The 13900-nt window shown below is 41.8% G+C and overlaps 1 protein-coding gene across 3 annotated transcripts in view; it reads right to left on the bottom strand.

Annotated features, from left to right (window-relative positions):
* Window positions 1–12746, bottom strand: part of dcp1b (decapping mRNA 1B) — a 99552-nt gene extending 86806 nt beyond the window's left edge. Inside the window, exon 1 of one of the 3 annotated variants that reach the window (XM_078568252.1) lies at window positions 12562–12746. In XM_078568252.1, coding sequence (XP_078424378.1) covers window positions 12562–12699 — 138 coding nt within the window. In that variant the 5' untranslated portion in view covers window positions 12700–12746. The remainder of the gene's footprint in view (window positions 1–12561) is intronic. The other 2 variants (XM_078568251.1, XM_078568253.1) reach the window with 2 other exon arrangements.
* Window positions 12747–13900: the final 1154 nt, after the last annotated feature.

The following is a 13900-nucleotide window of genomic DNA, read 5'->3' as shown; positions in this document are numbered from 1 at the left end:
TTTGATCTCCTAGTGTTGAAGAGACCACATAGTATACTGTATTCACCGCTAACAAAGTTGAAACTATTAAAAATAAATTGCTCTTTTACCTCAATGGAGTATTTGCAGCCCTTGATGGTGAAAAGGGAGTAACTAAAAAGGCAGGTATTGTACTTGCACAGAAAGGTGCGGTGGGAAAAGAAAGAAGTGATTACAAAGTGACCCAGGGTGTCGCAGAAGGAGTACCTTTTAGAATACTGAAAGGTGAGGGATTGTGTGTTTGGATGTGGCATCATGTTGGAGCTGGCAGAAATAATGGAGGATGAAAGGCTGATGGGATCGAAGATAAGGACAAGGTGGAGGGGGGTGTGCTATCATTGTTTGGGAGGGAGGGGGAGGGGCAAGAGCAGAAGTCTGAGAAATAAGACAGGCATGGTCGAGGACACTGTAAACCACGGTGGAGGTGAATCCGCAGTTGAAAAAAAAAGAAAAACATATGGGAGGTATTGGTATAAAAGGTAGCATCATCAGAACAGATGCCATGGAAACTGAGAGAATGGAATAATATCCTTAGAGGAAGTAGAGTGGGATGGGATGTTTGGAGAAGATATGGGGTCAGAATCTCAGCATGGGGTCAGTTAGGACGCTAAGGTCGGGAAGAATCTGGTTCAGACAGTGGCTGGTGGCAGACAGTGGCTGGTGGTCGGGGAGGGGAGGTTAGCAGCAAGAGTTAAGAATATGTGATAGGACCAAAACCTCTTCCCAATATTTAGTTGGAGGAAACTGAGCTCATCCAAAATTGAATGTCACATGGGGCTATCGAGAGGTCTTGAAAAGGTCTGGAGTTCAGTATCATCTGCAGACAGATGGAAATTGACCCCAAATCTTCATTATAATGTTTCCAAGGGCAACATGCAGATGAAGAGGAGGAGTGGGCCAAGATCATACCATGGGCCTCTAGGAGCAACATTCCTTCAGCATCTAACATTAAAAAAACACTCCCCACTCCCCCAAACAACTTGCTTAAAACTGTACTTTCCAATTCAAAATGCAAGCTTCTGATTCTCATATTTTTCTCTGCACAGCTATTTCCTCAAATTTACTTAAGATGCGGTCACTCATGCCATACCTTTACTGTCTTCAAACTTCCCATTCCCTTAAAATGATTCTCATCTCTGCTCCTTCAAATAAGCAGGGCATACAGCTAAATAAGTCTGGTACAAAACTGGCTTAATCATTTATCAAGCTCTTCACATCAAGCTCTACAGGGCCTCACTCTTCTACTACCAAACTTGCTAGTAATTCTGTGGCGAGTAACTCACCTCCTGACTGCCCTAGGCCTGTCCACCATAGTTTTGTTTTCCTGAAGGGTAAACGGGCACGCGGTGGAGGTGGTAACTTTGGCCAAGAGTTTGCTTTCTGCGTCTGGTCAGAGCGTTCGTCAAGCTCACCACAAAACTGGTCCTGACTTTCATGACAAGTATGGAAATGCTATCCTTTTGAGAGAATTAGCATTCTGTGTTGCAGTCTAGAGTTATGTTGTGACGCAGGCTGGGCTCACATGGAACGTGTCTCCTATTGGCAAGATCACCCCTCAAAATTGGAGAGAAGACTAGAGGAATGGACCAAGTGTTTGCAAGAAATTGAGTACAGATGGGCTGGATTGCAAATTTGCTTCCAGGCTCATGGCTTCTGCTGTACTGATTACCTCTGTATATTAGGTCTCATAGTAAAGCAATAAATTATAGAAACTTTAAAAAAAATCTACAAGGCACAAGTCAGGAGTGTGATTGAATACTCTCCACTTACCTGGATGAGTGTAGCTCCCACAACACTCAAGAAGCTCAACACCACCCAGGACAAAGTGGCCCCCGCTTGACTGACATCACATACACAAACATTCACTCCCTCCACCACAAATGCACAGTGGCAGCAGTGTGTATCAACTACAAAATGCACTGCAAGAACTCACCAAGCCTCCTTAGACAGCACCTTCCAAACCCACGGCCACTACCATCTGGAAGAACAGGGCAGTAGACACACGGGAACACCACCACCTGGGAGTTCCCCTCCAAGCCACTCACCATCCTGACCTGGAAATATATCGCTATTCCTTCAACATCGCTCAGTTAAAACCCTGGGACTCCCTCCCTAACAGCACTGTGAGATGGTCAATTAATGCTGGCCTACCTAGCCATACCCATATCCCATCACTGAATAAAACACATTAACGAAGCTGTAAAAGTAAATTGTAATTTCTTTCAGTTTTGGTCAGTGATTGACAAGGTTCCTGCTTATAGGCACCTGCATAACTAGATAGAACTGGTTCCCTAGCCAGCAGTGACTGACTCACCTGAATCTGACCTAGCATAAATGCAGGAGGTTCAACGGATGCCAAAATAAGTTGCACGAAGGTGCAGCTGGAGATAGAGTGCATAAATCTAGGAATGTGGTAAGTATTGCTGAAAAACAACATAGTTCCCCTTGTATTGGTATTCTTGAGAAGTATCCTGATGAGCGCAAGACGAAAATCTTTGACATGTCTCTTTTTTTCAGCACTACTCAAGTACTACGAAATGACAATTTGGTAAGTGAGGGAATCTGGTGCAGTGAGGGAGGTGTTGTTGTTCTGGCCTTTTACAAAACGGAATGGTGCAAGAGAGGGAGCCAGAGTCAGAGAGACTGGAGAGCTAAAGCCCAGAGGTATTAAGTAGGTGTGGAGATAGGTAATTGGTGAGTTTTTTGTTTTCTTCCCCCCTCCTCTAAACTGGGGCAGTAGTTTAAACCAGTACTTAGGGAGAAAAGTTTGGTAGAACTGAGTGGCTTGCTAGGCCTTTTAAGAGTCAACCACATTGCTGTGGATCTAGAGTCACATGTAGGCCAGACCAGGTAAGGAAATTAGTGAACCAGATGGATTTTTACAACAATCGACAATGGTTTCATGGTCATCAGACTTCTAATTCCAGATTTTTATTGAATTCAAATTTCACCATCTGTCATGGTGGAATTTGAACCCAGGTCCCCAGAGCATTACCCTAGGTCTCTAGATTACTAGTCCAGTGACAATACTTCTATGCACTGCCTACCACGTGGTGTACCTACAAAGGGCAATTAGGGATGGGCAATAAATGCTGATCTAGCCAGCAACACCTATATCGCTTGAACAAATTAAAAAAAGATATAAGTATTATGTTAAATTTATAATGTAAGCAGTTAAATTCCCTAATTTAACTACGGATAATCATTGGTTGATATTTTAAATGTGAAACCTAATCAGTTAAATACAAACGAAATGAACATGGCAGAGCAGCTAAAGCATGTGGGAGCTTGTGGATACCTGTGTGAGCCATGACAAACACATCTACAGTAAGTGTCTGCAGCTCGAAGAACTTCAGCTATGAGTTGGTGAGATGGAGTCCAAACTTCAGCCAATGTGATACAAACGGGGAAGGGGAAAATTACTCGGACACTTTGTTCCAGGAAGCAGTCACACCCCTTCAACAAGATACTTCAGATTTGGTTCCTGGTCAGCGAGCGGCGGGTGTGACTGTAAGAGAGGCAGGTATGGGAATCCAAAAGTAGCAATTCAGGAGCCTGAGCCCTTGCAATTGTCCATGAGGTTTAATGCTCTTGCAACCTGTGTAGATGAGAGCAGGAGCTGCAGAGATGATGAACAAACTGAACACATTGCCGGGAACCATTTGGTGGTGGTGGTGGTTGTGGGGGAAGGAGGAGTACAAAGGAATGTAGTTATCATAGGGAATCGACACTTCTTTGCAGCCAAGAGTACAAGTCCAAAGGCTGTGTTGCCTGTCCAGTGCTAGGGTTAAGGGCATTTCCTCAGGGCTGGAGAGGAACTTGGCATGAAAGGGGAAGGATCCACTTGTCATGGTCCACGTGAGTACCAATGACATAGATAGGACTAAGAAAGAGGTTCCGCTGAGGGAGTATGAACAGCTAGGAATTAAATGAAAAAGAACCATAAAGGTTACAATGTTGGATTACTACCTGAGACACAAGCAAATTGGCGTAGGATGAATAAAATCAGAGAGTTGAATGCGTGGCTCAAAGGTTGGTGTGGGAGAAATGGGTTTCGATTGATGGGACACTGGCACCAGTACTGGGAAAGATGGAGCTGTACCATTGGGAGGGTCTTCACCTGAAATGCACTGGGACTAGTGCACTGTTGAATCGTAAAATGAGGGCTGTAGAAAAATCTTGAAACTAAATAGTTAGGGGTGGCATGGAGGGTTCACATGGGGGAGATTTAGAAAGTTAAAGAGAAAGAACAAGGCAATAGTGTAGGATAGCAATGTGGGTAATGAAAACCAGAGTGTGATAGGAAGAGGCAGAGAGTACAAACAGAAGAATGTGTCAGCAAGTAATGTCAGAGTTGGGAAAAATGGTCAATAGGACCTAATTAAATGCTCTTTTATCTGAATGCACACAGCATTCGTAACAAGATGAAAGAACTGACAGCACAAATGGAAATAAATTACTGTATGATATGATAGTCATTACAGAGATATGTTGTAAAGTGACCATGGCTGGGACCTGAATATTCAAGGGTATTTGACATTTGGAAGACATGTAGAAGGGAAAAGGAGGTGGGATCAAGGGTGAGAGTAGTAAGAAATTATCTTGGCTCAGAGGATCAAAATGTAGAGTCAGTTGGTGGAGGTAAGAAATAGCATAGGAAAAAAGTCACTAGTAGGGGTAGTTTATTAGCTTCTCGACAGTAGCTACACTGTAAGACAGAGTGTAAATCAACAAACAATTCTAAGAAAGGTACCGCAATAACTGTGGGAGATTTTAATCTGCGTATAGATTGGATGAATCTAATTAACCTTGAACATCCTTTCTTTAAATTTGAAACTATCCTTAACTTTGTTAGCCAAGGATGATGCACACTTCTCATAGTCCATTGAGGAAGAAAGACCCTACATCTTTGTTGAGAGTTATGAAATATCTCCTTAAATGTATCTTGGAGGATGATTCCTTGGAATGCATTCAGGACAGTTTCTTAGTATTCAGGACAGTTTCTTAGAACAATATATTCTGGAACCAACCAGGGAAAAGGTTATTTTAGACCTGGTAATGTATAATGAGACAAGATTAATAAATGTAAAAGGTTCTCTAGGCAAGAGTGAAAAACGTAAGTCTGCAATTAGACTCTTAAATTTAAATAAAGGCAACTATAAGAGTGTGAGGCCAGAGGTGGCTAAAGAGGACTGGGGAAATAGGTTAAAAAGTAAGATGGTAGAGAAGCAGCAGCAGACATTTAAGGAGATATTTCATAACTCTCAAAGATATAGCCCACTGAGAAAGACTCTGCAAGAATGATGCACCAGAAGGATGCACCATCTGTAGCTAACAAAGTTAAGGATAGTATCAAATTTAAAGAAAGGATGTACAATGTTGCAAAGATGAGTGGTAGGCCGTGAGATTGGGAAAATTTTAGAAACCAGCAAAGAATGACAAAAAAAATAGAGGGAGAAATTAGAGAATGAGAGAAAACAAGTAAGATATACAAAAACAGACAGTAAAAACTTCTACAAGTATTAAATGGAAAAAATGCAGCAACCGTGAGCATTGGCCCCTTAGTATTATGAGCTCGAGGGAGACCATTAATTTTTAAAAATAAACTTGAACTCAGTTATTAACTGAAAGAAATTATACCACAAGGTTTCACATTTTATACAAAAATTTTTACTGCACAAGAATTAAACAAAGCACACACTAACTTAATATATATTATTTTAATATATTTCACAAATGCACTGAAAATCTTAACAACTTTCCTTTCCGTTTTTAATTGCATCCAAGAGCACCATCATCCACCCTGGCCCATATATTACAGGATCCTGAGAGTTCTTTCACATTTCTTGATATGAAGCCAAGGTGTACCACAGGTCTCAGGAATTCAATTTAATTCTTCTCAGTTTCCTAGTCTTAACACTTCCAGAACCCGTTCTCTCTGCAAGGATTCCACTGCCAATCTCTTTCACTGGCCTTATCATTCTGAGCATGGACTCCATTCTCAATTCCTGCTTAATGACTCCAGATGAGAACATCCCCGAGTTCTGACTGCTGCCAGATACATAATTCCCTTCTTACAGCCTTCCAATATCTCTCTGCTGGCAGCTTTCTCACAGCCTTCCAAGCTGACTCTGCTTGTTTCTATCAGAAAAACACTCAGACAAGCCCCACACAAAGGGTAGTTCCATACAACCTATCCCCATGGCAATGTCACACCTAGGATGTCCCAGATAGAGACTTAAACTCATTATATTTTATCTTTAAAACAACAGTGCTATCAAGGGGCACTTGCTTAGGAAATAACCTGCTCAACAGCACTTAGTTTGGGTTCTGCCATGATCACTCAGCTCCTGACCTCATTACAGCCTTGGTACAAACATGGACAAAAGAGCCCAACTCCAAAGGTGACTTCAAGGCAGCATTGGACCAAGTGTGGCATCAAGGAGATCGAGCAAAACTGGAGTCAATGGGAATCAGGGGGAAAACTCTCCATTGGTTGGAGTCATACTTAGCACAAAGAAAGATGGTTGTGGTTGTTGGAGGCCAATCATCTCAGTTCTAAGGTATCACTGCAGGAGTTCCTCAGGGTAGTGTCCTAGGTCCAACCATCTTCAGCTGCTTCAATGACTTTCCTTCCATCACAAGGCCAGAAGTGGGGATGACTACACAATGTTCAGCACCATTTGCGACTCCTCAGATACTGAAGCAGTCCATGTCCAAACGCAGAAAGACCTGGACAATATCCAGGCTTGGGCTGATAGGTGGCAAGTAACATTCGTGTCACACAAGTGCCAGGCATCCCCCACTATCAACATCCTGAGGGTTACCACTGACCAGAAACTGAACTGGACTAGCCATATAAATACTGTGCCTACAAGAGCAGGCCAGAGACTAGGAATCATGTGGAGAGTAACTCACTTCCTGACTCCCCAAAGCCTTTCCACCACCTACAAGGCACAAGTCAGGAGTGTAATGGAATACTCCCCACCTGCCTGGATGAGTGCAGCATCAACAACACTCAGAAGCTCGACATCATCCAGGAGAAAGCAGCCCACTTGACTGGCATCCCATTCACAAACATTCAATCCCTCCATCACCGATGCACAGTGGCAGCAGTGTGTACCATCTACAAGATGCACTGCAGGAATTCACCAAAGCTCTTTAGACAGTACCTTCCAAATCCATGACCAATACCACCTAGAAGGACAAGAACAGTGATGAATGGGAAAGCCACTATTTGGAAGCTCTCCTCCAAGCCACACACCATCCTCACTCAGAAATATATCACCGTTCCTTCACTGTTGCTGGGGCAAAATACTGGAACTCCCTCCCTCACAGCACTATGGTTGTACCTACACCTATGGACTGCAGCTGTTCAAGACAGCAGCTCACCACCATCTTCTCAAGGAAAATTATGGATGGGCAATAAAACTGACCTAGCCAACGACACCCACATTCCTTGAAAGAATTTTTAAAACCCTTTAATTTAATTGATCTTTCTAACGCAAATAATAGCCCTCTTACTAGGCTTCCTGACTCCATCAAGAAACCCAGTGTCTAAAATTTGCTTTTAGCTTCTTTGAGCTGAGAAACCAACATGAATAAGTGATACATCCCCAGTTTACACTCCAACTTTAAAGCATTTTCAGAAATGTCTTGAGACAAACTGGCTCCTCCCATTACAACCAAAGTTGCCACTATAATCCTGTGTGAATACCTTTTACCGCCATTCCAGCAACACAATAAAACTTCTCTTTTCAACTATAATTACCCCATGTCTGTTAGAATTGCATTTACTTCAGGGTTGTTTATCAGTTTCTCAATCTGGTGTTTCCATTATCTTTTTATTGAAACTGCAATCCCAACTTAAAAGTTTTATTCCTAAAACATACAAATTATGAAATTAAACATAAGAGGGTGAGGCTCAGGAGTAAATAATGGTAAACATGGAAATGACAGAAACTTGAATGAATGTTTTGAGCTTGTCTTCACAGTAGAAGTTACAAAAAGCATTCCAAAAATAGTAGAAAGGCAGGGGGGCAAAAGGGAGAGAGGAACCTAAAACAATTATGAGAGAAAATGTACTCGGAAAACTAATGGGACTAAAGGCTGACAAGTCCCCTGGACCTTTTGAACTGCACCCTAGGGTCTTAAAAGAGGTGTTTGCAGAGATAATGGATGCATTCTTCCAATCTTCCAAAATTCCCTAGGTTCTGGAAAGGTCCCAGCGGATTAGAAAGCCTCAAATTTAACAACTCTATTCAAGAAAGGAGGGAGACAGAAATCAGTAAACTATAGGCCAGTTAGCCTAACATCTATCATTGGGAAAATGCCAGAATCTATTATTGAGTAGTAGTAGGACATTTAGAAAATCATAATATAATCAGGCAGAGTCAACATGATTTTGGAAAGGGAAATTGTGTTTGGCAAATTTATTAGAGATATTTGAGGACGTAACAAGCAGGGTGGATAAAGGGGAACAAGTAGATATAATGTATTTGGATTTCCAAGAGGCATTTGATAAGGTGCCACAAGCTAAGAGCTCATGGTTTTGGGGGTGAATATTAGCATGGATGGAAGATTATTTAATGAACAGGAAACATAGTTGGGAAAAATGGCTCATTTTCAGGTTGACAAACTGTAACTAGTAGAGCGCCACAGGGATCCGTTATTAATGACCTGGATGAAGAAACTGACTGTACTGTGGCCAAATTTGCTGAAGATACAAATATAGGTAGGAAAGCATGTTGTGAAGAGAACACAAAGGATGTAAACAGATACATATAGGTTAAGTAAATGGGCAAATATTTGGTAGATGACATATAATGTGGGAAAATGAGGTTGTGCACGTTGGCAGGAAGAATAGAAAAACAAAATATTATTTAAGTGGAGAGAGACTGTAAAATGCTGCAGCACAGAAGGATCTAGGTGTCCTTGTATACGAATCATAAATCATTAGCGTGCAGGTACAGCAAGTAATTAGCAAGGTCAATGGAATGTTGGCCTTTATTGCAAGGGGGATGAAGTTTAAAAGATGGAAGTCTTGCTATAATTGTACAGGGCAGTGGCGAGACTATACGTAGAGTATTGTGCACAGTTTTGGTCTCCTTACTTATGGAAGGATATACTTGCATTGGAAGCAGTTCAAACAAGATTCACTGGGTTGATTCCTGAGATGAGGTTGTGCAGGTTGGGTCTTTATGCACTGGAGTTTAGAAGAGTGAGAGGTGATCCTATTGAAACATATAAAATTCTGAAAGGGCTTAAAATAGTAGATGTTGAGAGGATGTTTCCTCTTGTTGGAGAATCTAGAACTAGGGAACACAGTTTAAAGAAAAGGGATCGCCCATTTAAGATGGAGATGAGAAGTAATTTCTTCTCTCAAAGGGTCATTAGTCTTTGGAATTCTCTTCCCCAGCAAGCAGTGGAGGCTGGGTCATTGAATATATTCAAGGCTGAGTTAGGCAGATTTTTGTTTGACAAGGGAATCAAGGGCACAGTCAGATCAGCCATGATCTCAGTGAATGGTGGAGCAGGCTCGATGGTCTGAATGGCCTCCTCCTGCTCCTATTTCTTATGACCTGATGCTCTCCCCTCATGCCCTCTTTGACCTGATCTTGTCCACATGATCCACCTCCTATTCCTTTGATCCTATTCCTACTGAACTGACAACTTAACTTCACCTTCTGGTGCCTTGTTAGTAGATATCGTAAACATGTCTCTCTCTTCAGGTGTTGTCCCTCCCTCCTTTAAATCTGGTGTCATGGCCCCTCTCCTTTAAAAAAATCATTGACTCCACCATCCTTGCAAACTACCATACAGTTCTCTAACTTCCCTTTCCTTTCCAAAGTCCTTGAATGTGTTGTCAGCTCCAAATCCATACCCTAAGCTTCTGGCCTTTGGAAAGTTTTAATAATATATTTCCAGACTTGCAATTCAGTCTGCCGTTTAAACTTCAGTCTGCAAACATCAAAGCAGGATTCCAGGCTGACCAACAGTCTGCATCAGGTCTAAGCCTCCCCAAACCCTATTTCTCTGGAAGATTCCTGCCACCACCTATCGAGCAGACCAAGTCTCAGTATACTAACCTCATCTTGCTGTGTCCCCATCAACTTTAAAAGGAATTCTGCAAAATCTTGCTTGAGCTAGCTGAACTGTAGCTCCTCTGTGAAAGAACACTCACTGGACTCTGACTTTCTGGATCCTGGCAATCAAGTGACCTGATATCCACATCTGTGCTGCTTTTTCTTTTAAGTTATTCATTGTTGTAAAAACTCCTCTTTCCTATCTTCTTCTTGTGTGCTTGTGTGTGTATAAAGTTGTGGCCATTCCCTGGGTTTGAATGTATGAATAAACTTTACTTCTGATTTAACCCTAAAGTGAGTTTGCTGTGAGTCACTTAAAAAATTGATCTCACAAAAAGGGATTTGGGGAAACATGCCACAGCCTATTTCAAAAGTTAAATACCTCTGCTTACAGACAGTCAGCGAGAAAAATAAAGGGTTTCAGTTTTGCCTCCCTCCCCTATCCGTAACACTTGTTACTAATATTACTCTGATGTACTTTTATGTAAATGAAAAGTGCCTAGTACGTCATCAACAAACACCAAAATAACCCATCTGGTTATCTATCCATTTGATCTTTCTGTGGTCGTATTTTGTGCAAATTGACTGTGTGCTTGACTACATGACAGTGATGCACTTCAACATTGCAAAATGTTTCACAACCAATATCCCAGGGCTACATAAATACAAATGTGTTCTCTCTTAATGCTTGACCGAAACAGACTGTGTGAAATGTTCATGTGACTTTAATTGCCATGAATAAAATGTGAGCTAAAAGAATTTCCTTTAAGAAACTAAAATACCATATGTTAATAGAAACAAGAAGGAACTGGCTGGGTTCAAATCAAGCCCAGACCAATGGAATGAAAGCCTTCTCATCTACTGACTACAAGAGTTCTTCATGGAAAGAGTGCAGTAAATTAGTAGGACATAGACTTACTGTGCAAAACTTGTCCTAAATTTGACACTAATTAACAATCTTACTTCAGGTGGTCGGTGTATGAAATAGCTAAAACATCACACTGGTGCAGTCAGGGGTTTTTATTTTAGCTGAGAAAAGCTATCGGAACCCAAATCCCTTGAAGCTAACAGTGTGCCTGAAATGGAGAAAGTCCCAATACTGTCACCTCAGGAAGGATTAACAAAACAAACTGAAAAAGATTCAGTATGGAGGTTAATCCGCACGTCCAATTTGTTTCGCATTATATTACAGTTTTACTTTGTGTGTAAATTGCACATCTAAAGTAATGCAAAACAGCCTAGGAACCGCACCCCAGCACAAGTACAAGGTCTGGAAAAGAAGTGCAATTCAGACACTTGACATTTTCACCTACATACTAACTTAGTCATTACCACTGTTTTATCTTTAGATAAAGTTATTTAATTGTACAACATACACACACTGTTGGAATAACAGTAATTATCAGAATTTCAGTCAACTATTTTAAAAAGCCCTATCAACTATCATTGACAAAAACAAACACCCTTCTAACAAAAATGTGACATTTGGCTAATGTATAGAATGGTTTGAATGGGATAGCCCTCAAACTTTTGAAGGAGGTGCGGGGGAGTGAAAGAGAATCTTGCAAGGTGTGTCTCGTTTATACAGTGATTCGGGGTTCACGCTTATGTTGCATTTTGCCCTTTTTATGGACAAGTAACAAGGTTCTACAATAGTGGCAAGTGGCATTTACTTCAACAATTGGAGATTTAGAAAAATTCTAAGTTCTGATTTTTTTTCACTGCTTAGGGGGGGTGGGGGCTCTTCTGTAAAAACACTACAGCAGAAACATTGTTACTCAAAAAGCACTAATGTATGTTTTATAAGTTGGGAGGAGCAGAAAATGTAATATTTTAATAAAAGACACCAGAAATTACAATTTATATGACTGTATGCTAGTTAGATTCCATTCAATCTGGAAAACCATCCTGCAAGAGGCCAAACCAAGGGCTTATGAAGACGATACAAAAGATCATTAATATTTGAAAATTGTAGGCCCGAATTCTCTAAGTTCTCTTTTAGCATCATTTTTGTATCACATTTTCTAGGCCTTTAACATCCCAGGCATCAGTTTCAGATACGCCTTCGAATATATTGAGGTCATGTCAGACCACATTTTTTCGAGTCTCTGCCTAATTTTGTTGCATCGCTGTTTGTCAACAATTTCATATTCATTTATTTGTTTTGTTAGAAGGTCTGTGAGAGTTGAACGTCCCAAGAATCGTCTACAAAGATCTCACATCCTTCAATATACATCTTTTAAAGAGTGACCCGAACGTTTGTTGTCAGGTTTAGCAACAGCATAAGACAAACACAATTTGACATATAAAGTCCATCAACAGCTTTCGAAGTAATGCCAAATCCAACACCAACAACCTGTCCTTTTACCTCCCTCCAGCAGCAGCAGCGGCGGCGGCGATGTCGCTTCAATACGTTACCGAAATCCCCCAGACTCGCCTTTCCTCGCACTAAACTCACCCATTCGTTATCTCTTTGACTGAAGGTGTATAGCGCTACTTGACTGGCCACATCCATAATATGAAAGATGTACGGATCCTGCCTCTGTAATGCTGCGAGGCTAATATCAAGACCTCTGTTCCCCGACACCGCCGCCATCTTACCACAGCAAACAGGCAAGACAACATCTGTTGGAGAAATCGAGACAGACAAGACCGTCATCTGCAGAGCCATCGAACACAGTAAAAAAACACATAGTGAGCAGGTTTGAGGCAGGCGTGAAAGTTGCTCGAATGCAGTATTGTCCAACTTTTTGGCGTGATGGTCCAGATTTCAATTTTTTTTCACTCAAAGGGGCCCATGAGCAAATTTCAGAAAGATAAGGTTTAGCACAACATTAAACATTAATTTAAAAAAAAATCAATGTCAAATTAAGCAATAAATTGATCATTTAAAAAATGAGAGCAATTAATAAAAATGTCAATTAAGAATCGCCAAGAGCAGAGCTAACTAATAAAACCTTTTTTGCCTTTATGCTTAAAATGCAGAACTGGAGAGACAAACTAGGCCCCAGATTCTGGTCACCAGGGAAATAGTGGGGACTGGGGCTGAGCGAAGGAGTTGGTTTTAACTAACACTGACGTTGTGTTCACCTCTGGTGGAACACACTCTGCGCTGGCCTCGGCGGAATTCATACAAGAGTGGGGGTCAGAAACAGGTTGCCTTTCAGCCTGGGTTTTTCTACTCTCCCAAATTGCTCTGTGGGTAGGTTTTAGAGGGGTGGGGTGGGGAGGAGGGGAAGGTGTGTGTGTTTCTGGCTCACTACCAGTCTTAGCCTTCTCGCTTTCACACTCACACAGACTCACTTATTCCCCACCCAGACCCGCGAGGTTTGGACATTTTACTGCTGGGGAGGAATAGCTGTGAAGGTGCCAAGACGGATTTCCTCCCTCTGTCCTGTCAGACACTCTGCCTGTCCCAGGCGGGCGCTGCTGCTACGACCGTTGCTCCTCATGGCCTTCCTGGCTCAGTCCGCCATCTTAACCCCTGAACTCCTTTAGGGGGCCAGTGCCGGTGCAGGTGCCTGAGCAGGAGGGCGAGAGGGAGAATGCAGCGTGACCACTCACCATCACACTGCTCCTCCAATCACAGACTGTTTCTCTCTCGCATTTGTTGCTGGTAGGCTCTCTCCCACATTTATGGCTGTTAGGCTCACTGGAGAGCCGGAGAAACAAATGTCTCAGTATTGACTCTGTCAAGTCTTTCATAATCTTGAACGTTGATGAATGTGATAAGTAACATTTGCGCCACACAAGTACTAGGCAGTGACCATTGCCAATAAGAGAGAATCTAACTATCT

This window comes from Cetorhinus maximus, chromosome 22, assembly GCF_964194155.1.
Source record: "Cetorhinus maximus chromosome 22, sCetMax3.hap1.1, whole genome shotgun sequence".
Taxonomy (NCBI): Eukaryota; Metazoa; Chordata; class Chondrichthyes; order Lamniformes; family Cetorhinidae; genus Cetorhinus; species Cetorhinus maximus.
Note: the sequence above shows the minus strand (reverse complement) of the source record. Positions and strands in the feature narration are given on the sequence as shown.